At 36.4% G+C, this 26,232-nt stretch overlaps 2 protein-coding genes across 4 annotated transcripts in view; both read right to left on the bottom strand.

Moving 5' to 3' along the window:
* LOC136042526 (glutamate receptor ionotropic, kainate 2-like) overlaps window positions 1-1,138 on the bottom strand; it is a 90,581-nt gene extending 89,443 nt beyond the window's left edge. For all 3 annotated transcript variants that reach the window (XM_065727491.1, XM_065727498.1, XM_065727505.1), the window contains exon 1: window positions 1,006-1,138. In XM_065727491.1, the coding sequence (XP_065583563.1) occupies window positions 1,006-1,084 (79 nt within the window). In that variant the 5' untranslated portion in view covers window positions 1,085-1,138. The remainder of the gene's footprint in view (window positions 1-1,005) is intronic.
* A 7,690-nt stretch (window positions 1,139-8,828) lies between these two features.
* Window positions 8,829-26,232, bottom strand: part of LOC136042497 (large ribosomal subunit protein uL30m-like) — a 36,862-nt gene continuing 19,458 nt past the window's right edge. The window contains exons 4-6 of the mRNA XM_065727464.1: window positions 19,922-20,045; window positions 11,702-11,800; window positions 8,829-9,055 (exon numbers count right to left, since the gene is read on the bottom strand). Coding sequence (XP_065583536.1) covers window positions 8,852-9,055; window positions 11,702-11,800; window positions 19,922-20,045 — 427 coding nt within the window. The 3' untranslated portion in view covers window positions 8,829-8,851. The remainder of the gene's footprint in view (window positions 9,056-11,701; window positions 11,801-19,921; window positions 20,046-26,232) is intronic.

The raw sequence follows: 26,232 nt of genomic DNA, 5'->3' as shown, positions 1-26,232 counted from the left end.
GTCTGCAAAGCAAATGCATTAAAATGTCAAACTAAGATACAGAAATTGACTGAGCTAATTTCAAAGGTGTTATGTTATGCATTAGCTATTTCACACGAGAGCGGCAAAACCGGAAAACGCATTTCGGGTTGCTGGTTGTTCTAACAAACCAGCTGTTCGAGAAGGAACATTAATTTATGGATCCAAGATTTACAGCAAACGGACCATTTCTGTGCAGAAGAATTGATGGTTTAACGTAATTGGACAAAACAAAATTTTTTCTGTTTCTTAAGAAACAAATAAGACACGGGAAAACAAAGTGGGGAAAGTGGCAAAATACACTAAAATTTAGAGGGAGCAAAATACACATTCCAAAATATAAGGGGTGAGGGGAAAAATTTGTGATTTCTTTCGATTTCCCCAGTGAAAATAGCCGAAATTGGCTTTATTCAATGAAGTGGGTCCATGCCCTTTGCCTCTCCCGATTGACGCCACTGATTGGGCCAATAGGTAAGGCGTCTCAGTGAAAAAAAAGGCGTATTTCCATAGACAAAATTTTACATAATGCCTTTGTTTATTAACCTAATCTCTTTATTTTAAAAGAATTTCTAATTTTTATTAACAGAATTTCGCGTAAACAGACAGAACAGAAACTTGTTTTTCTTGAAACCCGAATAAGATGAAGGAAAACGCATTAGATCAAGGCATAAGGCGTACAAAGTCGGATATAAAAGAGGGGTTGCCCACTTTCTAATATATGGTGTACATCTTGGAGCGCCACGTGTGCTGTACAGATGCACTACGCTTGGCACGCCCCATTTGGTACATATGATTTCATAAATCAGGCAGCAGTTCGGCCATAAATTACAGTTCTACCAAATTTCACATAATGCTTTAGGAATTACCATAGATCAAACAAACCGCAACAATGCTTTTGGATAAATGAATCAATCTCCATGAATCAAATTTTCTTTGGAACAATACAGCTGCATCTAATTAAAAAGTATCAAACAGTTCAATACTTACGAATTCGGACGGAATCCGGTATTCCATTACTGGTATAAATAAAAACGCTTAAAAACAAATAAAAACCGATAAAGCACATACTGATTTAAACATCGGAATGGAAATTACTTGTTTGTCTCCAGGAGGATCTGGAGATGAAACTCTCAATCCTAAAAATAACTCGGAAGGAACGATTCATATATTTTAAATGACATTCCTACAAAGCTCTCAACAGGGTCATAATCACAGTGATACATATTCTACTAGTCCAATAAAGATACAAAAGTATTTTATTAATCACTTCTCTTTAAGAAAATTCAATCTTAGATGGGAAGTCCCATACCAAATGAGAACAGAGTAATAATAGCTAACTACATGGTTTATAATTTCAATTCTAAATATATATATATATATATATATATATATATATATATATATATATATATATATATATATATATATATATATATATATATATATATCAGTCTTGAAAGTGATTAGATAAAATAAATTATAAAAACAAAAATCTCTTTATGAATTAAATAAAAAAAAGTTTTTTTTAACTGAAAGTAAGGAGCTACATTAAAACTTAAAACGAAGAGAAATTACTCCGTATGTGAAAGGGGCTGTTCCCTCCTCAACGCCCCGCTCTTTGCGCTAAAGTTTCACTCTTTCTCTCAAATCTACTTATTAAAACATGGAAGAACTTTAGCGTAAAGAACGGGGCGTTGAGGAGGGAACAGCCCCTTTCATATACGGAGTAATTTCTGTTCGTTTTAAATTTTAATGTCGCTCCTTAGTTTCAGTTAAAATAAAAACTTTTTTTTTTATTTAATTTCTGAACGTTTTTGAGTTAATACATGTTTTGATTTTGGCTCTCCGCACATGAATATTTAGAACGAAATTTGCACTTTCTTTTGGCTAAATGGCCTTTTCTTAGTTTTGATCGGACGATTTTGAGAAAAAAGGAGTGGGGGAGGAGGCTTAGTCACCCTTCAATCTTTTGGTTACTTAAAAAGGCAACTAGAACTTTTAATTTTTACGAACGTTTTTATTAATAAAAAATATACGTAACTTCCGAATTAACTTTCGTAACGAACTTCTATATTCGTATATTTTTATTACATATATGAGGGGATTTGCCCCCTCTTTAATACCTTGCTCTTTACACTAAAGCTTAAATTTTGTCCCAATTCTTTAAGAATGACCTCTGAATCAATCACAAAGGCCGTAGAAGAAATAGTTGAAATAAAAAAAAATACTTTAGCGTGAAGAGCAGGTATTTAGGAGGATATGAACCCCACATATGCGTAATAATTTCCGTTCGTTTTATTTTATTGCTGCTCCTTACTTTCAGTTGAAAAAACTTTTTCATATTTATCTTTTCATTGTTTTTTGTTTCAAGTAATATTAGAAAATCCTTCGACTCCTTCATGGAAATTCTCTTCTCCCATGACAAATTCCTCCATGGAAACATCCTACCACGTAACCCCCTCCCTATCCAAGAAAAATTCCCCTGAAAACGTCAGTACACTTCCCAATAACCATTACTATATGTAAACACTGGTCAAAGTTTGTAACTTGTAGCCCCTCCCCCGGGGAATGTGAGGGAGTAAGTCGGCCCCAAAGACATAGTTATTAGGTTCTTCGGCTATGCTGAACAAAATGGACATCTCAGAATTTTGACCCGTCGACTTTGGGAAAAAATGAGCGTGAAAAAATTCACTTAAAAAGGGGACTAGAACTTCCCATTTCCGTTATAATGAGCCCTCTCGCAGCATTCTATCGACCACTGGGTCGATACGATCACCCCTGAAAAAAACAAAAACAAAACAAACAAATAAACACTCACCCGTGATCGATCTTATGGCAAAAAATACAAAATTCCACATTTTTGTGGATAAGAGCTTGAAAATTCTACAGTAGGGTTCTCTGATACGCTGAATGCGATGGTGTGATTTTCGTTAAGATTCTATGACTTTTGGGGGGGGGGGGTGTTTCCCCCTGTTTTACAAAATAAGGCACAATTTTCTCAGGCTCGTAACTTTTGATAAGTAAGACTAAATTTAGTCTTAATTAGTAATTAAATTAGTAAGTAAACTAAATTTAATTAGTAAGATATGATCGCCCAAGTATTATTTTCGGCCTGTTCAATGATGATTATATAATTGAACTGATGAATGAGAGTTATACTTACGTCCATATTTTGGGTAGTACTAACTTAGACCGTGTCATACGTCATCCGTAACTATCACGGGAGTTGTTGTTAGTGATTCCAATTTTACGACAGATCATTTCCCTTTGTCTTTTAGTGCTCTGATCGGTAATTGTGGCCCTTCTTCTAACCGGCTTCCGAAAAAGCAATCTGTATTTTATGCTAATGATTGGAATAGGGCGTCTCTAAATCTTTTCCAGAATGCGTACAACGATGTCCTCGCGAAAATTCGTATACCGTTTGATTTGTTGATGCAGAGTTCAAGAAAGAATATGTGTTACTTTCGAGTTAGGCTGAACATTTACTGTAGCGAACATACTCATGCCCTGGCTGTCGCAGAAAAATCGGCAGTACCTACTAGGCAAGTAAAAATTGGAACTGAAGAACCCGGCTGGTAAACTTATTATAATTTGCGAAATGCTTGCTTTTCTGCTAAGTTTTTTGGCTTTCAGTTTGGATTGAAGTGGATAAACTACGCGATGAGTGACTTCAAAAACTATATATTTATACTAAACGCCAGTTTGCAAAGCAGCTTTCTGTGCATCAAAGTTCAATTATTTCGTCTTGTTCGGAAGAAGTTCGGTCTCGGCCAAATGAGTTGTGGTCCAGTCTTGTAAAAGATATGTCAAGTCAGATACAGTCTCGTATACCTCTTTCCTCATGGATTGAGCATTATAAAAAATAATTTTCTGCTCCAGATCCACGTCTGCAAAATAGTTACAAAGTGAAACTCCCAGATTTCTTTTTAGCATGCTTCTAGTCCCGAACTGATTAGTACAAAGAGCCTCATTATTTCTGCAATTGGTAAACTGAAGAAAAAAAAGTCTAGAGGATTTGACGGGACATCTGCACAGCATTTTTCGTTGCGTGATAAACTGATTATGGAACACTTAGTACACCTTTACCAAATGATATTTAATCTGGATTTGTCCCTGATTCTTTTTCAATTGGATGTTTGACTCGTATCCCTAAGAAGAATAAACCTCCTTCTGATTGTTTGTCTTTTCGCCCAATAACAGTTACAACTTTACATGTAAAATCTTCGAGAAATTAATAATTGATGAACTGAGAACTAAATGTACAGGTCAGGCCCACTAGTTCGGTTTTCAGTCTCGCCTTGGGTGTGGTCATACCCTTTCTGCTTTGGTATCTGATTTAGTTGATGCAGAAAAACACAGTGAAAGTATTGTTTACCTGCCCATGATGTAAGACACGCATTTGATTCGCTTCTCCACGAGGAGATTATACTTGATTTGAGTTTGGCCAGTGTTGATCCCTGCATCCTAGCCCCACTGGTTACCATGTATGAAAATCTGAAAGTAGAACTTAGGCTCCCTCTTCTAGCTAAAGATAGTCTCTTATATTATTCTGCTTTTTCTCCGCGAGGAAATCCCCTTCTCTCGGTAAAGAGAGGGGTAAGATAAGTGCTACTTCGTCACCGACAGGGGAAGATTCAGGATTTTCCTTAGGGGGGGGGGCACATATTAAGTTGCTTCAATGAACTTACGAACATAGAAATACCCACAATTAAAAGGAAACCTCGACAAGTATGTGTCGCCGTAAATTTAATCTACAATCTAGTGAAGAATTAGGTTCTAATAAATCTTTTGAAATTAAAATGGTATAAAAATATTGATACAAAAATATTAAGTTATAAAAACTACCCCACCATAAAAAAAAACAAAAAGCTGTTCACCATCTATAAGAAAATATGACGTTTAATATTTTCTGTATAATTTTTTGCCTTTGCATTTCCACCACTATAGCGAGTGAGATAAGCTTTTTATTGTAAAAAAGAAAAGGTCTTGAACCATCTTTTGGGGTCATGCACTCTTTGTGACAATTTATATAGGTCAAACCATTTAGTATGTCGCTTAACTTTGTGACATCACTTAGTAACTATGATAGTAATGAAGAGTGGGCAATAAGGATAAAGATACAACTTGAATATTCGTAAAAGATATATTAAATATTAAATACTAGTTCTTTTAGGAATGTAAAAAGAAAAACAGAACGAAGAGATAGATATTGCATAGAAGACATTTGAAACGAGGACTTTAAGTATAGACAATATTGCATTAACTAATCACTGTTTCTTTTTAAAAATAATGTTTTAATAAACAGTGTCAACTTTGACGAAATCTAAAAAAAAAATACTTTTCATAACAACATAGCATATCTTTCCACGTTTTAAAGTTCGATATATTTCGCTTAAATTACAGAATTCACACTTTTATAAGAAAAAGTCTATCTCTCTATTTCCACTCCCGCCATATCTATTTATTACACGGTCGATGTCTACCTCAATATTTCGATGAATGTTTATAATGGCTAGTCCTGTCAGTCTAGAGTTCTGTCAGTTTAAAGCTCTTCGTTAGTATTTTCTTTTCTATTCATCCAAAAATATTCGAATAAAGGCCAAAATCGTCAGAAAAATATGAACTCTAATAAAGATGCATATGGGTATGTGCTTCGAACTAAATATATGAGTCGATACACTCCTTAAAAAACAAATTATTATGTGTTTGTTATTTTTGTATTTGATAGGCATAGATTGGTGATTCTCAGGGTTTCAAGCTGTGGTAGAGTTCTAATTAGTTTTGTTTTAATCTTGAGATTTTCAGATGTTCAATTCAAACGTTAAAATCTCGATATGTCTGTTGAGCACAAAAAATAAAAAATTAAAATTTGATTCAGATTTAGCATTAAGTAAGAGAATTGTCCTGTAAAAATTTTGATTTATAAACAAATAATCGTGGAAATTGAACGGCAAATAACAATTGGATGGCATGTATCAAAGTAAGTTCAAAAATCCTCAGCGGTATATATAACAATTTAGACAATTTTAAGGACAAATATATGCAAGCCCTATACAATACAAAACATAACTATATTTTGTGACTGGTTGGTACTGAAAAGGTGAGAAATTCTGAAGTAATATTGTAGTTGCATTCCGTTTCCATGGTCAACTGAAGTTGTATGAATTTCCACTTTTTATCAACATTTTAATAGTAAACGTTTGAAACAAAAATCGATGCCATCCCACTGATTCAAAATGAGAATTCAGAGACCCATCTATACCAGCTAGATAAAAAAAAACAACCCATAGTTATTTGCCTTCTTTTATAAACAATCTTTCGAAAACTTATTGTTCTTCAATGATTACTCCGACCTTGGAAGGAGAATTTCAACTCATATACCTAGTTTAAAATATATAGATAGATAGATTTATTCACACGAAAAGCCCAATTGGGCCATGATGACATACACAAAACAAGTGAAAAAATACACTAACAAACATAGACTGAAAAGGCATTTAAACTAATTATTTAAGAAAACATCACGATACCTCATACCTACCCGGACGAACTTTCCAATATTATTTTTACTTAAGTAACACCAACTCCTCAAAATTTCCAAAATCCAATCTCTCCCCCGAACCTCCCTACCAAATATCTCCAAGGGCAACTCCATCAACTGCCTACAATCCCCTAAAAATGATGCTAAGACTCATCCATCTCTCCACACATAGGGCAACTGTAAGGACCATCCCTCAATCTATTTCTCCGTAAATATTTCCTACGTTCTCCAAGAAGCATAAAATTCCCCCTTACATACATTACCCATTTCAAATCATCCGGAGCCAATCTCATTTTTAGGTAGATTTCTTCGCCCCAGTTCTCTTTGACCACCGCATATATCCCTAGGGACGGCGAGGAGGCCTTCTCTGCTTGCCAAACCTGAACTTCCTGAGATTCTAGCCTAGAAGCAACTAACCTAGATACAGTCCCTACCATCCCTCCTATCCTCTTTCCCTCGTTCCAGCAATTACCTAGCCCTGCACGGTCTAATATATTCTTCACGTGATTTGGCCACAAATCCTTCCTCCTATCTTGAAGCATAATTAAAAATGTTTGTTTAACTAGCCTAATATCTTCTATCGATGACACCCTTTCCCAATATTTAACCATACTAATTAACCTACTCTGTCTCATACACCTTATTCCTATATCCCCTCTTAGTGCTAACCCATTAAACTTATTATCAAGGCCTAACATACGCTTAAAAAAAACCTAAACTGAATTCTTTCTAAATTCAACCCCTTATTAAACCCTTAAAGCTCCGCCCCATAATGCAAAGCTGGTCTAACCTCAGCATTAAAAAGATACTTTAGCAGCCCTACATCCCTAATTTCCTTGATACTACTTTTACTTAACAATCCTAGTAGTCTATTTCCCTTACTTTATACTATCTTGAGATGTTTCTTCCATTTCCCATCTGACGAAAGCCGACAACCAAGTACTGAAATTCGTCTACATAGTCTAGTGTCCTACCTTCATACGTAAACGAACTTTAATAAAAGTTCTAAAGAGTTTGGCCTTTATTTTAATGTTTTAGGATGAACAAAGGAGGTGGTAAGTTATACAATGCAGAGCTTTAATTAGATAAAATAGGCAGTAAAGTGGCCAAAATCCAAAACTTAAATTAATAGTTTTTGGACTCCTCAAACATTTTCTTTCTATTATACAAATCCCCTAAAGCACAACAATGTTGTAAAAAACACCCTGCTTTGCAAAAAGGCAAACCCAAAAAAACAAAAGAGACAGCCAAAAAAAAGTAACTATATCAATTTCTTCACTTCAGTGCCACTCGAAAATAAATTTTTGACAGTAAAAAGAAGTAAATATTTTGCTTTTCAGCTCCGTTGTGACAGCACAATCCAAAAATATCATTTCGATAGCCTAAAGAAGTTAGGATTTTAAATTTCCCCTCCTTGTTATTACGAAATGAATATTTTTGCCTCTCAGTTGACTTTTGTGGTAATACGGATATATTCCCTTGATAAACCTAAATTTAATTAAATGCTTTTTGGCCGTAAGCGACATTAGTAAAATCTAACAGAGACGGCACAAAGTGACTAAAACCCTGTTTCAAACTTGTTTGCAAAAGGAAAAAGTTGTAATAATTAAAAACTTATTAAAGACCCAACTATTAAAAACCCATTACAAAAAAATAACTTTCGTTCCAACCCAAACCAGAGCAAGTGGCCCCAACCACAAATACCCACCACGTCAGGGGGGCACCCCCCCTGGATCCGCCACTGAACAAATCATAATGGTTTTCTGAATAAAGTACTATAAGGGGGAAGGGAGAGGTAAAACGTTTTTGGAGCATTGTTGAGGTAATTATAGAACGATGATTACAACTGAGTAAGGTTAATTGAGACGATGAAGACAAATAAAAGACATTAATTAAGAAGACAATAACGGTAAGGACACAAACGAGGCCAAAAACAACATCTCAATGAAGACAACTGAGACAAGAGACTAACTCAAAGAAACGATGCTGATTTGAGTCAGCACTGACTTGGATAATAGCGTCACCAATTGTGATGTTCAAGTCGAGGACAATAGTTATGATGATGATATTTAAGACGTTAATGTGGTCGTTTTTATCTTAATTGACCCTCCGCTCAAGAATTTTTAAAATATCTTTTCTCAATTTCGGAAGCACCTCAAGATTTAAGAAAAAATATTTAGGCCCCTGTTAATTAGCCATAAATGAGGTATAATGGTATACAAAAATCTTCAATATAATTTATCCACCCTATTCAAAATTAGAACAAACGTTATTAACTTCGATTTTAATTAACTATTGTTCAAACACAGATCGCCAAGGTTGTTGCCACTTTTTGAGATAAAGATTCTTAAGTTCGGTATATCCTATTCTTCTATCATCTTTCTTGCTTTTAAATTCGGGGATTTGTTTATCAACGTTGACATATTCTTGTTTGAACACCAATCGACCATCTTCAAGCAAAGTGGCACCATCTATGTTCGATTCAGAAGGCATACCCTAAAATTATTAATCCTTAGAATACAGCAGTGTACAGGCTGTTCACTCAGACGTCAAGGAACAGACAAGCTCCTTAAGGAACGAAAATAAATTTCATCTTACAAAAGAAAAACACAAAATAAAAATAAGGTTGTTCATTTTTGCATTGATACAGAAAAAAAGTTAAAATTTTTACATTTTAAGGTTGATAAAGGTAAGACGTGCATATTCCCATGAAGACGTGCTTGGAGCCAGTGGTTGAACTCTTAACGGATGAGGGGTTTAAAATGAAAATTAAGAATACAAAACGGATTGAGCTTTCATTCACACGAAAAAAAGGAAAAAAATTAACATCACCCTTTTTAATATCTTCCAAAATACCATATATTCAAAAAGTCCTGTTTTTATTTCTTATTTGTAAGTTTTTTACGGTTCAAAAACATCAAGAGAATGATAAAAAGAAAATTCTAAAATATTTATTAATGAGTATTTAAAATATATGTCAAAGCAGATCTGCTAAAAAAAATATCTCGCAAAAAAAAGAAGACAAAAAGATTAAAAGCGCCTGAGAAGAAGCAATAAGTAAGATAAAACGAATCATTCGAGGGGGTTGTTTTTATTATATACTTTGATTGGTTACTGCTTGAACAGTTACCTTTCATGTACATTTTAGGGGAGGGGTGTGTAGACCTATAGCCATTCCTCGAGATAGAATAGCTTCAAAATGTCAAATTTAAACTCCCTTGAAATGATACATACTTGGAACGATACACGGAAAATACAGTTAGTTTGCCAGATTTTTTTCTTCATTTTTTAAATACCCTTTTAAAAAAAAGCATAAAACTATAGAGGAACTTTTCCTGCTATTTATCTTGATATTACTAAGTAACTAAAAATAAAAAATTAAATATATTTAGACACTAATGTCTAACTCACTTGCCTAACTGAGACAACATCTACTTCGAATGATCGAAACTCGCTACTGGAGCAAATTAATTTTAGTTAAGTTCTTTCCTTGCAGCACTAAGGACAGTGAGAGTACAATATGATTTGCATATTAGCAGAAATCGGGAGATCGGTATTTAATTAAAAAAAAAACCTCCATACACAGGTAGTAGGCGCCAAATATAAAAGATGCTAATTTTTCGATAAATGTTTGTATTAACGCGAGTATTCAGATAGCTAAGAAACAAACTTGCCCCAAGAATCAGAATTTCATCCTTAATCCAAATATGATTCGTTTCCGTAGCAAATTCAATTTTAAATTAACCTAAATATATATCCCATACAGCTCACTGATAATCTAATTTGTCACCGTCGATTGAATTTGCAGGTAAACCAGTTTTGACAAGACTTATCCTAACGCAGGTATATAAGCCGTATTTAAAATAAGAGAAAAAAGTATCATGTTTGCAGAACCGTAAAGGGCTTAAGACTTAATTATTGATGGGAACAAATGTCATGTTTGGATTCAGGAGGAAATTCTGATTCTATGGGTAAGTCTATTTCTTATCTATCTGAATACTCCGTTAATAACCCATAACAATATTACACCTTATGGGCTGATGCACAAATTTTTAAGAGGAGATTCTACCTTGTCTGAATTCGTGTATAAGAAGAATAGAACGGTCCATGCGCTCACTTCCTTACGAGTGTATACTCCCTACCTCCTCCCACGGCAGTGATTCCTAAGAAAGCGTTGATGTCGAAGCAATACATTAATTCACTTACCATTTTATATTCAAAACCTTTACGCAACAAAAAGAGAGCTGTCTCCCCCTTCATCAGCCGTTTTAATACTGAATATATTACTTCAAATGAACGGTGATCAGGAGCTTAATTGCCCTTCTCTTATCCTTCCTTATGATTTATATTTTTTTATATTTTTTTTAGTACCCCCCTACCAGTGTCTTCCCAGAAAATGATGTACTGTAACGATACGAACGACCCCTTTTGATACACAAATTGCTTTCGAAACGTCACTTTCTAGAGTTCAGTTACTATTAATAATATTCCCTCTTTCTTTGCCATTCATCATTATGCACGATTTGAACGTAATTCTGTTTTTGTTATAAATTTATCAAAATATAATTTTCATAAATGAATCTAATTTTAAAAAAGAACTTCAAACATCTTGGCACATTGTCCTTCTCTTAACCCTCCTTATGATTTATTCGAGGAACCTCAATCAAAACTTGAAAACACATGCCTTAAGATTTAAACTTTTTTAGTACCCCCCCTCCCTGCGTCTTCCCAGAAAATGATGTACTGTAACGATCTCTTTTGATGAACAAATTGCTTTCGAAACGTCATTTTTAGAGTTTGGTTACTATTAATAACATTCACTCTTTCTTTGCCATTCATCACTATGCACGATTCGAACGAAATTCCGCTTTTGTTATAAATTAACCAAAACTTAATTTTCATCAATTAATCTAATTTAAAAAAAGGAACTTTAAACATCTTAGTACATTAAATTTAGTCACACATTAACATTTAATACGTTCATTTGTACAGTACTTTAAGCAACTTTCATTATATAATGATATTACTGAGAAGATGATAGGCACTTCCATGGAAAACTTATTAGCAGAACTTAATTCAGTGGTCTAAAATGTCACTTGCAACCTAAAACTAGTACATAGCTATATTAGTGAAATTTCTTACCTGGGGGAGAGTTACTGGGTGAATTTCAATTAGGTGCTTGATTTTCCAAAGTTCTCGATTCATCTGGTGAGTGTTTCTTGTTACTATAACATCATTAATCTAAAAATTCGAAACACTAATAAGAGAGAAAACACTAGTCAGAAATAACCTATTATATGCCTTCAGCAGAGAAGCGGACATCCACATTTACTAACAGTAGGGAGGAGCCCCTGAGTACCGTTAAGTTAAAGCATTTCGACAGCAAAGCTAATACAAATTATTCTAGTCTCACAGGGAACGATCACAGGTGACACTCCTTGAGGTAGTTATGGCATATTAAAGAGCAAAGCATTGTCCTAAATTTTGGTAAATATACAGTCCTTCTGGTTATTTTTTGTCTTGGAGAGCTATTTAACCTTTTCCTGGCTATGTTAATTATTGTGGGTTGCTTTGCCCATTGCATAATACTTTTGGACATGAATTAAATAATATGAAAATTGAGACGTGGAAAGTAACGACACTGAAAGACAACTATCCCACTGACATTTTTAATGCCGAATTTAGTCATTATGAACTTGACTTGTTATGGGTTTCAGAGATCAATCTCCCCCGGCTGGGATACCAAAAAAAAACAGGTAATAATAATTAATACATTTATACAGTTAGGAAGAATGTATAAATATGGTATTTTTACCTGACGACTGTAATACCTAAGAGGGTACACATAAGGTAGTAGGTATCCAAGCTTAGGCAACTTTGACGAAGGACAGAACAAAAACGACGGTAATAAATTCCTAAAATTTGACAAGTACAATAATCTATTTACAGCCAAAGCGGTATTTATCATAAAATGGCCATTAAGTTAATATGGTACTCACATGATGGCGAGACACATAACCTTATTGATTAGATTATAGTAAAGTGAAGACGGCTAGGATCGAAGCACGACATGGGGGTTTATACGAGTGCTATTACTGGAATTAAAAGCAAAGATCACTATCTAGTAGTATCTAAAGTTCATACAAAGAAGAAATTTAGGAAGGGTAAACTACCTTCTACGTAGTTATGAAGTTGACAAACATCAGAATGTGAATTTGAGATGAATTTTGCAAGGATAGTTAGACAAGAAATTCGAAAGTTTTAAAATATAAAAGTGCCCAATATGAAACGATTTATAGGGGCTAACTTTCCGAAACTTTAGATCCATCCCCGGGAACCCACAAACCATCTTAATATCTCCTCGTTCCACCTTCACAAGCCCAATAAGAATTAATTTTAAAACAAGCTTTATACACCCTCCTTCCTTCTCTCTTTTGCATTAGAGCGTAAGTGTCACAACCTTCACTTCCAAAACTGTTTTCAATTGCGGCTCCTTCACATCAGCAATCAAATTTTCCTTTCAACATAGGCCCTCGCCTCGATGGTGACAATAATGTCATTTTAGACAATCAGAGGAAAACATGTTTTTATTCTATTTTGGAGTGATAACGTCAAGGAATAGATGGAATAGAGAGTATACGTGACTTTCTTCACTCCAAGTGAGTGTACCTTACGGCTTTTTCCCTTCACTGAAAATCTTCTTATTGGCTGATGCTAAAAGTCTTTTGTTCTCATTGGTAGAAATAAAAACCCAAATTGAGCCTAAGAAAGCAATGGTGACTTGTATCGGAAAACCTATAGCATGAAAACTTCTGACTTTGTATATTTCAAAGTTGAGACCAGAAGCGTCACTAGCAAAAATCTAAGAAGAAGGGAGGTCGCTTTTAATATAATAATAATAATATTTATTTGTAACCCACATACATCAAAAAGATAAATAGTGGAGTAAAGACTTGAAGAAAAACGAAAAAAAAAAAAAAAAAAAAAAAAAAAAAAAAAAAAAAAAATGTGATACAAAAAAAAAACGAGAGTCGACAATAGACATTAATCATACAAACGGATCAGACCGTGGTGAGGCGACAAACGCCGATACGCCGTTTCTGAGAGCTTTTTGTGTAGATCAGTCAGCTTCTCAGTAATGTTCGGAAGATGGAACTTTTTGATTATCTTTCGATTCCTATACCACAGAGGAAAATAGAGAAGAAATTTGCAGAAACGGAAATAAGAGGATCGAATATCGCTAATATCTTTTTTCTTAAATATAGGGTAAAGCCCAGAAAGGTAAAGAACAGAATGATCGGAAAAAGTAGAATAAAGCTTACCAAGGGCAATACGATTGTATTTCCCTCGATTGGCAACAATTTTAGAGTAACCAATCTGGATTTTCACTCTAGCATCCCAGACAGCACGCTCCCGAAGAGTTTTAAGATTTTTTGTAAGTGTAATACCCAACCACCGGATCGAATCTACATGAGGGATAGACAAATTTTGAAAAATTAGAGGCCTAGGAGAAGAGGGAACATTGAAAGAAAGATACTCACATTTATCAACATTAAGCGAAAGACCGATTTTAGTAAAAGAAGAAGAAACTTTATGAACCATCTGCGATAGACTGAGTTTAGACCGGCTAATTAGAAGAATGTCATCAGCATAAGCAAGGTAAGAAATATCACTCAAACCAACAAAACACATAGAATAAATATTCTCAAGAATACCAGAGATACAAAATTTGAAAATACTAGGAGATAACACTCCACCCTGCCGTACGCCCCGACGAACAAGAACATTAGAAAATGAAAGGGCACCATTAGTTTTAATTCGAAGATAAGAATTACTATACCAAAACTTTAGAAGAAAAATAACTGAAAGGTTAATACCGTGACTATAAAGAGAGTAAAGAGCCTGACTATGAACAACACTATCGAAAGCCTTAGAAAGATCAAGAGCACAAATATGAAGACCATACCCTTTAGCCGAAGCATCTTTAAGAAGGAAAGCAAGAGCACGGTGAGCGTGCTGGCACCCGATGCCAGACTGAAAACCAAACTGATTCTCCCCGAAATTAGCATTCATACTTATGAAAGGAAGTAGGATGTATTCAAGGATTTTACTAAAATTACAAGCAACCGTGATAGGCCTGTAAGAAGAACAATCCAAAGGAGTCTTACCTCCTTTAAGTACAGAAGTGACAGTTCCACACAAAAAGCTGTCAGGAACGAGGGAACAACAAAGGCACATTTGGAAAAACAACTGTAAATGGAAAAACAAAGACGGGCAATTTATTTTTAGATGATAAGCACTGATACCGTCAATATCAAGAGAACTTGATTTCAATTTCTTAACAGATGCAATTACAGCGTCAACTGAAACGGGAATAACTTGTGCCTGAGTCAGGGAAGGCGGGAGAACCGAATCAAGCAGTTTCGAATAAAGCGCGTGCACTGCATAATTCACTTTGGAAAATATAACTGAATAGTGGTCAGACCATCCGGAAGGCGTAATGGGGCAATTAGGATTTGCCGAGTTATTTAATTTAGCTGAATTAATCACTTTGTCCCATTCTTTCTTATTGGTAGGACAGTCTAACCCTTTGTAACGGCTCGATCGCAGACATTTCTTAAACTCACGCTTAGTTTTTTGTTTTATTTCAAACACATTCCCAGCTAATGGTCGACCGTTAGCAACCCATATACGCAGCCACAATTTGGCTTTATTTTTCACACTTTTCAGCTCAGGGTCACACGACCAGATTGGTTTCCTTGTACTTTTCCTCACTCGCTCCTGAGGGACAGCAACCTCCTCAGCGCGTTTTAAACACCACACGATTTGGTTGTAATAATGATTCAGATCATAATTACTTTTAGTAGGACTAACACTCAGCTGGAGTAGATGAAAAGGTACACGTAAAGAACCAAGGAGAATGGCCAGGGTTGAAATATATAATGGCATATTAACATTTTTCCAATTACTCCGCACAAACCATTTAGAGGCAGGAGCACAAGCCTGGTCAGTACTATCTTTTCTAATCGAAAAACATAGCGATAAAGGAAGGTGATCAATATCTTGCTCATCTTCGTGGACATGCACTGTTGAAGATGTAATGAACGGGGAACAAATCACGTGATCAATATCCGATAAGCTGCCGGAATTATGCACATACGAGAAAGGTAGATCCTTCGCAATTATTCTGTAATCAGGGAGACAATCAAGTAGGTTCACAGTACGAGCAGAATCACGTTTTACATCAGTGTTCATATCTCCAATAATAATAAATTCGTACCCATTTTTGCTTATACTTTGAAGGAGAGTTTTCAAACTAGAGCATGCTTTGGAGAATTTATTAAGCGATGTCATATTCTTCCCATCGTGAGGCAGGTAAGTGTTTATTAATACGGTTTTACCAAGTCTTATAGCCAATAAATGTTCATCAGAGAAATAGCATGACGGAGACAGAAAACTGAGCTTTTGTTTTATAATACATGCTAAACCCCCTGAAGGCCTTCCAAAAGTAGATTTAGCATTTGTTGTGAAAACAAAGTGGGCGGAACTGCGACGCAGGAAATTAACACTCGTTGCGGTCAAAAGATGTTCCTGAAAGCATACAATGTCAAACTTACTGTACAGTTCATCAATGGTCAGGTCCTTGTTTTTCGTCCCATTAATATTGAAGGACACGAGTGATACTGATTCAGACATTAGTTTGTTTTTGGTAACTTGCGACTGACAATTGCTTTCAATTTAGGGCAAGTGAGGCTAAACGAAACATGATCACCTCCACAGTTTGCGCACTTAGGTGACAAATTGCAAGGCGAGTCTCTATCTGAAACATGAGGACCGGCACATCGCGCACATTTTGGTGTAACACTGGGACAAGACGACTGGAGATGGTCAGGGGATCGGCAATTGTTACAGCACCGGGGAATCGCTTTGAACTCATAAACACTTAGGATTTCGTATCCTACTTTGAGACCATATCTAAATGCTTCGACTCTTGATGTTGCATCGGAGAATTCAAGTTTTACTGCAAGCGATTTCCCTAGCCTAGAGGCACCAGAAACACCAGGGCACGATATCAGGTGGGACAGTTCAAAATCAGGCGGGATTCCCTTCAGGAGTCCGTAAAACTTCTTGGTTAGAACTTTCGCAGAAGAGCCAGTAAACGCACCAGTCACCGATAAGCGGAAATCTTCAGCAACTGACTTATCTATATTGATAAACAGTTTGTCACGAACGGGACGAATGCTAGTGATTGATTCGTGTCCATCAATCTGATCTATCAGATCTTTTCGTTTTATTGGGTCCGAAAGGGTAGATGGAAGGTTCGACACAACAATAGTAGCATGCGAGTCGGGAATTGCAGGTTTCGGCAGTTGCGGGTAATTCAGTTCATAAGCATCCAGCTTGGTGGCAACAACCTTGAGTAGTTGTTCCACACGATTCACCTTTGTTGACAGCCTAGAATACGCGACTGCGGGCAAAACCGGGACCTCGGTTGGAGACTTGATCACATAAATCGGAGTTGATACCTCCTCAGAGTCCAGTTTCTTAATAAAATCAAGAATATCTTTCACATTATTCGCAGAAGCTTTCGCACCGATGCGCCGGGGGCAATTATCATTAGGCGCAACCTTCGCCCAAAATTCGCTTTTCGCATCAGCAATAACACCGCATTCAAAAAAGTCTATTGCGTGCTGAATAATAGTAGCGTCTTCAATACCTTCTTCCCAGTTGTTTTGCAAAAAGTTCATTACCGGGCAATGCACATACTCGCTGTTATCCATTATGTTATATATATGGCTATCCCCTGAATTCTGGCCTTGTGTAAACATTCCTTGGAATGAACTGAACAAATTCAAAGCTATACTTTTCACAGGTCACGCCAATATAGATACAATTTTGTGCCACTATAATCCTTATTATTGCCAAACTGGCATACCGCTCTTTAATTTTATATGAAAATGTCTTAATTTAATAAGGCCGAAAGTTCAATTTATGCAGCGGACAAAAAATTCAATTAATCCAAGTTATTCAGTGACGTCAGATATTCCACTTGGTTATAGATACTGAACGAATATATTTAATAATTTATAAGACGTAAAAATGTTCTTACTATTTCGTAACTACTGAAACAATTCAGTGTCTAATTAAATCAGAATAAAAGTCCTTTACCAATAACTGGTTTGAAACTGAGATAAATCCTTTATAAAAGAATAGATAGATCTTAACTGTTCAACGACTGAATCAATTTTACCTACTGGCAAGTCAGTTTCATCGAACAGCACCGATAATTATTCAAAAATTGGTATAATTCCAGTAATTTCGATGACCTACATTTTCTTACAAACTTGCAAAGTCCACAAAAGAAGGGGGGAGAGTGTATCAGTCTCTTTGTGGAGCAAGATGCATATACCGAAACACTAATTCGAGGAAATTATACTTGAAAATTCCAGAAAATTCAATTGACTGGACAGCAAATGAGCTTGCAATAAAGGCATTTAATCTTAACTCAGGGTTTTTGATACGGTATTTTACGTCTCTTTCACCATAAATTTGAAAAACTTCCGTGCTGCTGAACACATACAATTGAATATACGATTCTTAAGCCTTCTCGTAACCTAGATATACAGCTCTTCATGCGAGCAGGAAAGGTCAAGGAAGTTTCTGAACAGCAAGGTTGAGAAACATTCTATTGATTCTTTATGAAACTGAAGTTAAAATAAACAAAATAAGACATTCACGTTATAAACCCATAATTATTGGAGACCAACATCTTTTTGTTTTCTATTATCGTTTTATAAAACTTGCAGTCGGGTCTATTTTGCATCATGAGGGCCGTTTCCTCTACTAGATTCTCCAATATAATGGCAATTTTTACTTTATACACCTCTGGGCGTTGCTGTTATCAACGAGAGAGACTATATCATGGGATCTTCGGAGGTTCGCCCTCGCTTCTTTTTTCCCGCTGACAGACAAAACCTGGACGAGATGGTTAGGGTACACGGCATTTTTTTGCGTCGCCTCCTGACTCACAAAGTAAGAAATTCTGGTTTCATTTTTACCAAGCTTGGCAAATCAGGATCTAACAACCTTTCTTGATCAGCCTTTCTCGCAGCTTTTGCGTGATAAGCGATTACTGAAGCTTATATTTCCCGCATCATACCCAGAGAGAATGGATTGACATTTTCCTTTGCCCAGCGCTACTCACTGACAACGCAAACTCCTTGAACGAGAAGATTAACTAAGCTCATTTTCACTTCTTAGGCCAATGTTGACGTTGAGGAATCTCCGCGCTAACTGTAGGTGTCTTCAATAGCATCAACTGGGACGATTTGGACAGAAGAAAAAGTAATAATATATAATAAGAGAGACTGATCTTCTTGGACGTCACTCGTTAATGTTGATGCTACAACACTGAAGCTGTTTGGATTGTTTCATAAAGCATGATTGCACACTCGCACAAAGCTCATATTGTTCATTTCACCGAGATTGTCTGTTAGTCCAGAGATGTCTGTATATCTGAAATAAGATTGTTGTTAATAGAAGGAAGTATAAGGAATCTTAATCTTAAGGTCAACTCTCACTCTCTGGGATCATTTAATTCTTTTTACTTTTTCCCTCCTTAAGAAAAAAAAGTGTTAAAACTCCAATTTTAGATTTTGTAAATTTTTGTTGTTTCTTCCGCCTTGGAGAAAAAACTGGGTTCTTATCAGAAAACTTCTTGTTCCTGATGTTTAAGTAAGACTCGATATACTGCACAATAAGCTCTCAAACACAGCTTGCGGGCGCATGTCTTCTTTTTGTTGTTTCTTCCGCCTTGGAGAAAAAACTGGGTTCTTATCAGAAAACTTCTTGTTCCTGATGTTTAAGTAAGACTCGATATACTGCACAATAAGCTCTCAAACACAGCTTGCGGGCGCATGTCTCCGCATCACGGCCTTATTAGGTTCTTTCAGTTGTGAGTCCCCCTCCCCATTTTTTGTCTGTTTTTCCTCCTTTTTCGTATGCGTTACTCCAAATGTTATACTATTGTACAGTGGCACTCATTATATGCCAGTTATGGCAAAGTATTCTAAAAAAAAAACTTTCACAATTTTAAATGGACAACCTTATCTTTAGGATATCTTTGTTAAGGATTTTAATTTGGAAATGTTTTATGCATATTAAATACCACTGTATATTATCCAGAAAGGGAAGGGATCTGGGGATCGATCTTAAAGAGACGCAGCGTCCACGATCCTGCGATTGACCATGCCTATCTTAAGGAATACGCTACAATTCAATAGAATCTAAAAAAGCAAAAAGTTTTAAAAGGGTATTTAAAACGTAGGATTCCATATTCGTTAGTTATCAACCAGCTATTACCTTTCGTAGTCCAAGATTATCCATCACTTCTTTATGAAACCATGGGACGTAGCAACTCCTCGTTTTCCTTTTAACCATAAGCAATTTAGATGGCTGAATAGGTGTGTCTTCCTTCTCATTGGCCCTGCAGAAGAGTTACATAAATAAATACACTACAAAAAATACGATTGTTATACAATTGGAAACTTACCAGCGACACATACAGCATTGCAATGTTACATAAATAAATACACTACATAAACTACGATTGTTATACAATTGGAAACTTACCAGCAACACATACAGCATTGCAATGCTCAGCTGAAATTGAGCGATATATGGAAAATCATAATATAATTTTTTAAAATCATAATATAATTTTTTTAAATCATAATATAATTTTGGCTTTCGCAAAAACCACTCAACGGTTCATTCTGTGCAACATTTGATAAATACTGTGAATAATGCTCTTGAAAAGGGACTATATGTTTTATCTATTTTTATTGATTTTAAACAAGCTTGTGATACAGTGGTTTTTAGTAGACTTTTAAATAGGTTGAGCGGTCTTGGAATTCGTGGAACATGTCTTAAATGGTTTGAATCTTACCTAAGAGGAAGAAAATTGAGTGTGTGCATAGAGCATAAAAAGTCGAGTATTGTTGTCATAACATGCGGTGTGCCACAAGGTTCGATCTTAGGTCCCTTGCTGTATTTGATTTATGTTGATTCTATGAGATTTTGTGTAGTAGGGCTTCTGACATCATTTGCGGATGACACTGCCATTTTAGTTATTGGTAAGACAGTACAGGAATTAAGACAGTACCGAGGTCTACACTCATTCGTGTCCGAGAGCTTACTTGCAGTGAATGCAAAAAAAAGACTAACTGAATGTTATTCAAAAGAACTGGAACACACAGAGAGTTGCCGCAGCCAATCACATTTAATGGAGTGAAAATTGACCGAATAGAAGAAACACGTTATCTGGGATTTGTTATTGATTTAAATTTGTCATGGAAAAAGCATAGTGATATTGTGTCTTCTAAACTCTCAAGAGGTGTTGGAATACTGCGTCGCGTTAAAAACGTTTTTCCAACCAGTGTAATTATTATGCTGTATCATTCTTTAATAACTCCATACATATATTACTGTTGTTCACTTTGGGCTAGCAATTTTTACGGTAATTTCAAAAAAGTACAGATACAACAAAACAAGGTTTTACGAGCTATAGGTAAGTATGAAAGAGGCATTGTTAGTACTGAATCTATTTTTCGAAAGTTTGGTATTTTAAACGTAGGACAGATTAGAGATTACCAGATTGAAACGTTTGTATATCAGCGTTTGAATAATATTGGCCCGAATGAGGGGGCTAAGTTTATTAGCCCCCTCATTCCAGATATGTCCAAAGAGTACAATATCTAAGTCAGCAACTTAAACAATGTTTTTTTTTTTGCAAATAATACAACGCAATGTATTCGATATTTTGCTGAAAATACCCTCTCTCAGGGTCAGTAAAAGAATACGCTTCTACATATTTTTACCATTTAAAATCAAGGTCGAACATTTTTCTGATGTTAAGTACATACTGGCTGTAGAAAAGGAGAGAATAATGCGTTTGCAGGGTTTCTACTCCACCGTAATTGCCCTCCTTTGAGAGGACAATTGAGAGGACAGAGGACAAAGCGCTCCGAATTCTGCGAGAAGAGGCTGCCAAAGTAGGACTGCATATAAACTGGAACAAAACTAAAATTATGGCCATATACCCGTCTTCTCCCACTGTTAACTCACCAGTTAGCTTGGATAGCACCACTAGCATCGAGGTTGTTAAAGACTTCACCTACCTGGGCTCCGTAATTTCTTCAAATGGCTCACTTCTCCCCGAGCTGCAGGCAAGATTATCTAAAGCGTCTTCTGTCATGGGTAGAATAAATCGTCACCTCTGGCGAAAACCAAATATCAGTCGCACAACGAAACTGCTGATCTTCAACGCTCTTGTCGGTTCTGTGATGCTTTACGGAGCTGAGACATGGCAAGCATCAGCTGCAACCCTCAAGAAAATAGACGTATTTCATGCAAAGAGGTTGAGGAGGATTGAGGGCCTACGATGGTCTGACTTCGTCAGCGATGAAAAGCTTCTGCAGCTCACAAGGTAGTCTTGGTTTTCGACTCAAGCAGCCGAGCAAACCTTACGATGGTTCGGGCATCTGCTTCGAATGCCACCACATCTACCCGCAAAGATGATCTATGACTTCGACCCTATAAAAGTTGGTTGGAAGCGACCTCGAGGCCGACCGAAGAAACGTTGGTCCGACAGCCTGTCCGAGTTCTTGGCGATGGCAAACATCAGACAGGGCGAAGAGCAAATACTCGCCATGGACCGAAGTGGGTGGAGGAGGCAGACGTCACTCTCTACGCCGAGCAGTGCCCGACAGGAGACTTAAGTAAGTCAAGTAAGTCAAGAAGGTGTTTTCTGACTTATTTAAAAGGAATACATTTTATCAAGGATATGATAGAAGAAATGCGGAAGTGTTGGCAAGCCAAGAGCAAAATACTGCACGTTCAGGTTTTACAATAAAGCATATGGTTCCTACCGTTTGGAATTCGATTCCTGGGGGGATTCAAAGTGCGGTAAGTCTGCCCCAATTCAAGACACGCCTGAAGAAACACTTCTTGACAGACCAGCGTTGAAAAAAAGGTTTTTTTTTATAGTAATTGAAAGTTGTAAAACAACAGCATCTTTTTTTTTTTTTTTTTTTTTTTTAAGTAGTATAGATGAAGTTGATTTGGAGTAAGAAATCACTTTGACTGCTTTTACAAGCCCATTTGGGCTTTCCTGCAGTCGAAGATAGTGTGTGATTTATAGTAATTTTGTTTAATAAATTATTTGTGAACTTGAAAAAAAGTTGAATCGAATGTAAAGCATGAAAAGCTGTGATTACAAAATAAGAGTCACTAGTTAGGATTGTTATTTTCTCTGATTTTTCTCTTGTTATTTTCTCTGGTGTTTTCTCGAGTTTTCAATCCCATCAATCTCCCACTCTTTCTAGATAAGTAGAGTCAATACATTGTATATCAATTCAAGTCAGCAAGCAGTTAACGATGGCCATAGAACTGGATGTTCTCAGATTCTACCCTTAACAGGGGAAGGAGGGGGGTTGATCAGAACATAACGTTGCTGCTGCTAAAGCAAATGGCCTTAACAGCCCTACAAAAAGCAAAGCATAAAAAAGAGCATCTTAACACCAGTCTTTTTATGATTTTTTTCAAGGGAAGTTTATTAGCCCCCTCATTCCAGATATGTCCAAAGAGTACAATATCTAAGTCAGCAACTTAAACAATGTTTTTTTTTTTTTTTCTTTGCAAATAATACAACGCAATGTATTCGATATTTTGCTGAAAATACCCTCTCTCAGGGTCAGTAAAAGAATACGTTTCTACATATTTTTACCATTTAAAATCAAGGTCGAACATTTTTCTGATGTCAAGTATATACAGGCTATAGAAAAGGAGAGAATAATGCATTTGCAGGGTTTCCATTCCACCGTTATTGCGCTCCTTTGAAAAGAAGAGAATCAGAAACTTGGAAATAATAAATAAAACTTATTCAACGACAAAATTAGTTTGGACCACGAGGAATGAACTAAACCAGCGCAAACCAAGCCATATCACCCTAAGGCCAAATCTTGGATCCCAATAAAACTAGATGGGATGTAATCAATGTCCATGTTTTGCCTTTTGGTTTTCAAGAAACGGCCCAACCTCTTTGAGGTGAAGGGGGAGGTAATAAAATTATTGTCATCAGGATATCTAGAGAAAGGGCCAGTTGGATATCAACCAAACTCGATAGGATGAAAGAGCTGAAAGGATGAAAGAATGTTTTAATTACTCTTTTTTTGTAGTCAGGACCCGATTTAACCTAAGGGAAAGGGGGAGGGGACTCTTTTTTCATTACGGTATTTACCACAAAAGGTGGTCAGGTCTCAAAGAAACTTAGTATGATGTAATAGCGAATGCCTTGTTATGCGTTTAGGTTGTCTGGATGCTATCAGACCTCTACAAGAGGGAAAGGAAGGGGGATTCCTAAATTACTGTCACCAAGAGATTAACCAGAAAATAGTCAGACTTGACCAAAGTCGGTGGAAAGTAAGAGATAATTTCCACATTATATCATTTTGGAACCTGAACTAGTGGCAGCTAAAATAAGTGGGGATCCCGAGCTGTAGAATTTCGAGGCCTTCAAACTCAGTTTAAAATAGAAGTTTTCAGAATGACTCAAAAGCTTTTTTCAAAAAATGAACATCCATGCTAAATATCAAGCCGACATGCTTTAAAAAAAAAATAGTTAAATAAACTAAACTATTTGCTTAATAAGCAAAAAAAAACTTTGCGAATATCTGTTTTGTTTTATGTATTGCAAAATCACAAATTACTCATGGCCGTGCAAATGCAGTTTAAATTTTCTGCTCGTTGCATAAAACGGCGAAGTTGTTTATTCTTTTATCTTAAATCTCATTCCTCAAGTAGTTTTTTTTTCTATCTTTAAAACATATTTTCTTGATTCTTTATCTTTTTATTTGAATTAACAATTTCACCTTATCAAGATTTAATTTAGAGACCCCCCCCCACAAGAAAAAATCGAAGAAATAAAGATTAACAAGAGCTAAGAGCTCATATGGCGCTTGTGACGAGGTCAGAAGAGCCAAGAGCACATATGGCATTAGCTCTAGCAGAATTCTAAGAATCAATAGATCGATTTAAAAGGAAAATCAGAGGCTTAATACCGGTCAGGATTTAAAATAAGCGCTCTGAGACACGAGGTCCTTCTAAATATCAAAACTCATTAAGATCCGATCACCCATTCCTACGTTAAAAATACCTCATTTTTTCTAATTTTTCCTCTCCCTTCAGTCCCCCAGATGGTCGAATCGGGGAAAACGATTTTATCAGTCAATTTGTGTAGGTCCCTGACAGGCCTACCAATTTTTATCGTCCTATCACGTCCAGAAGCACTGAAATCGCCAAAGCACTGCCCCCCTTACTCCCCAAAGAGAGCGGATCCAGTCTGGTTACGTCAATCATGTATCTACGACATTTGCTTATTCTACCCACCAGGTTTCATCCCGATCTCTCCACTCTAACCGTTTTCAAGTATTTCCTGTTTCCCCATACAACTCCCCCAATATCACCGGATGCAGCCGGGATTTAAACTAAGAGCTCTGAGACAGGAGGTCCTTCTAAATATCAAATTTCATTAATATCCGATCACCCATTCGTAAGTTAAAAATTCCTCATTTTGTTCAATTTTCCCTCTTCCTCCAGCCCACCAGATGGTCGAATCGGAGAAACGACTGTTACCAATTCAATTTTTGCGGGTCCCCGACACGCCTACCAATTTTCATCGTCTTAGCACGTCCAGAAGCACCGATCGGATCCGGTCCAGTTATGTCAATAACGTATCTAGAACTGGTGCTTATTCTTCCCATCAAGTTTCATCCCGATCTCTCCACTGTAAGTGTTTTCCAAGATTTCCGGTTTCCAAGATTTCTGTATCCCCCTCCCCCTATGTCCCCGGAACCGATTCGAACTGAAAATGGAGAATCTGAAACACAACATCTTTCTATATATCTAGTTTATCATCTATATATCAAGTTTCATTAAGATCCGATTACCCATTCATAAGATAAAGATACCTCAATTTTCACGTTTTCCAAGATTTCCGGTTTCCTCTTCCAACTACCCCCAATGTAACTGGATCTGGTCGGGATTTTAAATAAGAGGTTTGAAGCATAAGACCCTTCAAGATATCAAATTTCATTAAGATCTGATCACCCGTTCGTAAGTTAAAAATACCTCATTTTTTCTATTTTTTTCGAATTACTCCCCCCCACTTTTCCAAAGGGAGCCAATCCGGTCTGGTTATTTCAATCAAGTATCTTCCCACCAAGTTTCATCCCGATCTCTCCACTCTAAGCGTTTTTCAAGATTTCCAGTTCCCCTTCCCTCAACTCCCCCAATGACAATGGATCCGGTCGGGATTTAAAATAAGAAGTATGAGTTACGAGGTCCTTCTAAATATCAAATTTCGTTAAGATCCAGTCACTCGTTCGTAAGCTAAAAATACCTCATTTTTTCTAATCTTTCCAAATTAACCCCTCACCCCAATTCCCCCAAAGAGAGCAGATTCATCCCGGTTATTTCAATCACGTATCTAGGACTTGTGCTTATTTCTCCCACCAAGTTTTATCCCGATCCCTCCACTCTAAGTGTTTTCCAAGATTTCATGTTCCCCCCTCCAACTCCCCCCAATGTTACCGAATCCGGTCGGGATTAAAAAT

The sequence above is a fragment of the Artemia franciscana genome, chromosome 2 (assembly GCF_032884065.1).
Source record: "Artemia franciscana chromosome 2, ASM3288406v1, whole genome shotgun sequence".
In the NCBI taxonomy this organism is placed as follows: domain Eukaryota; kingdom Metazoa; phylum Arthropoda; class Branchiopoda; order Anostraca; family Artemiidae; genus Artemia; species Artemia franciscana.
This window is presented reverse-complemented; position numbering and strand designations above follow the sequence as displayed.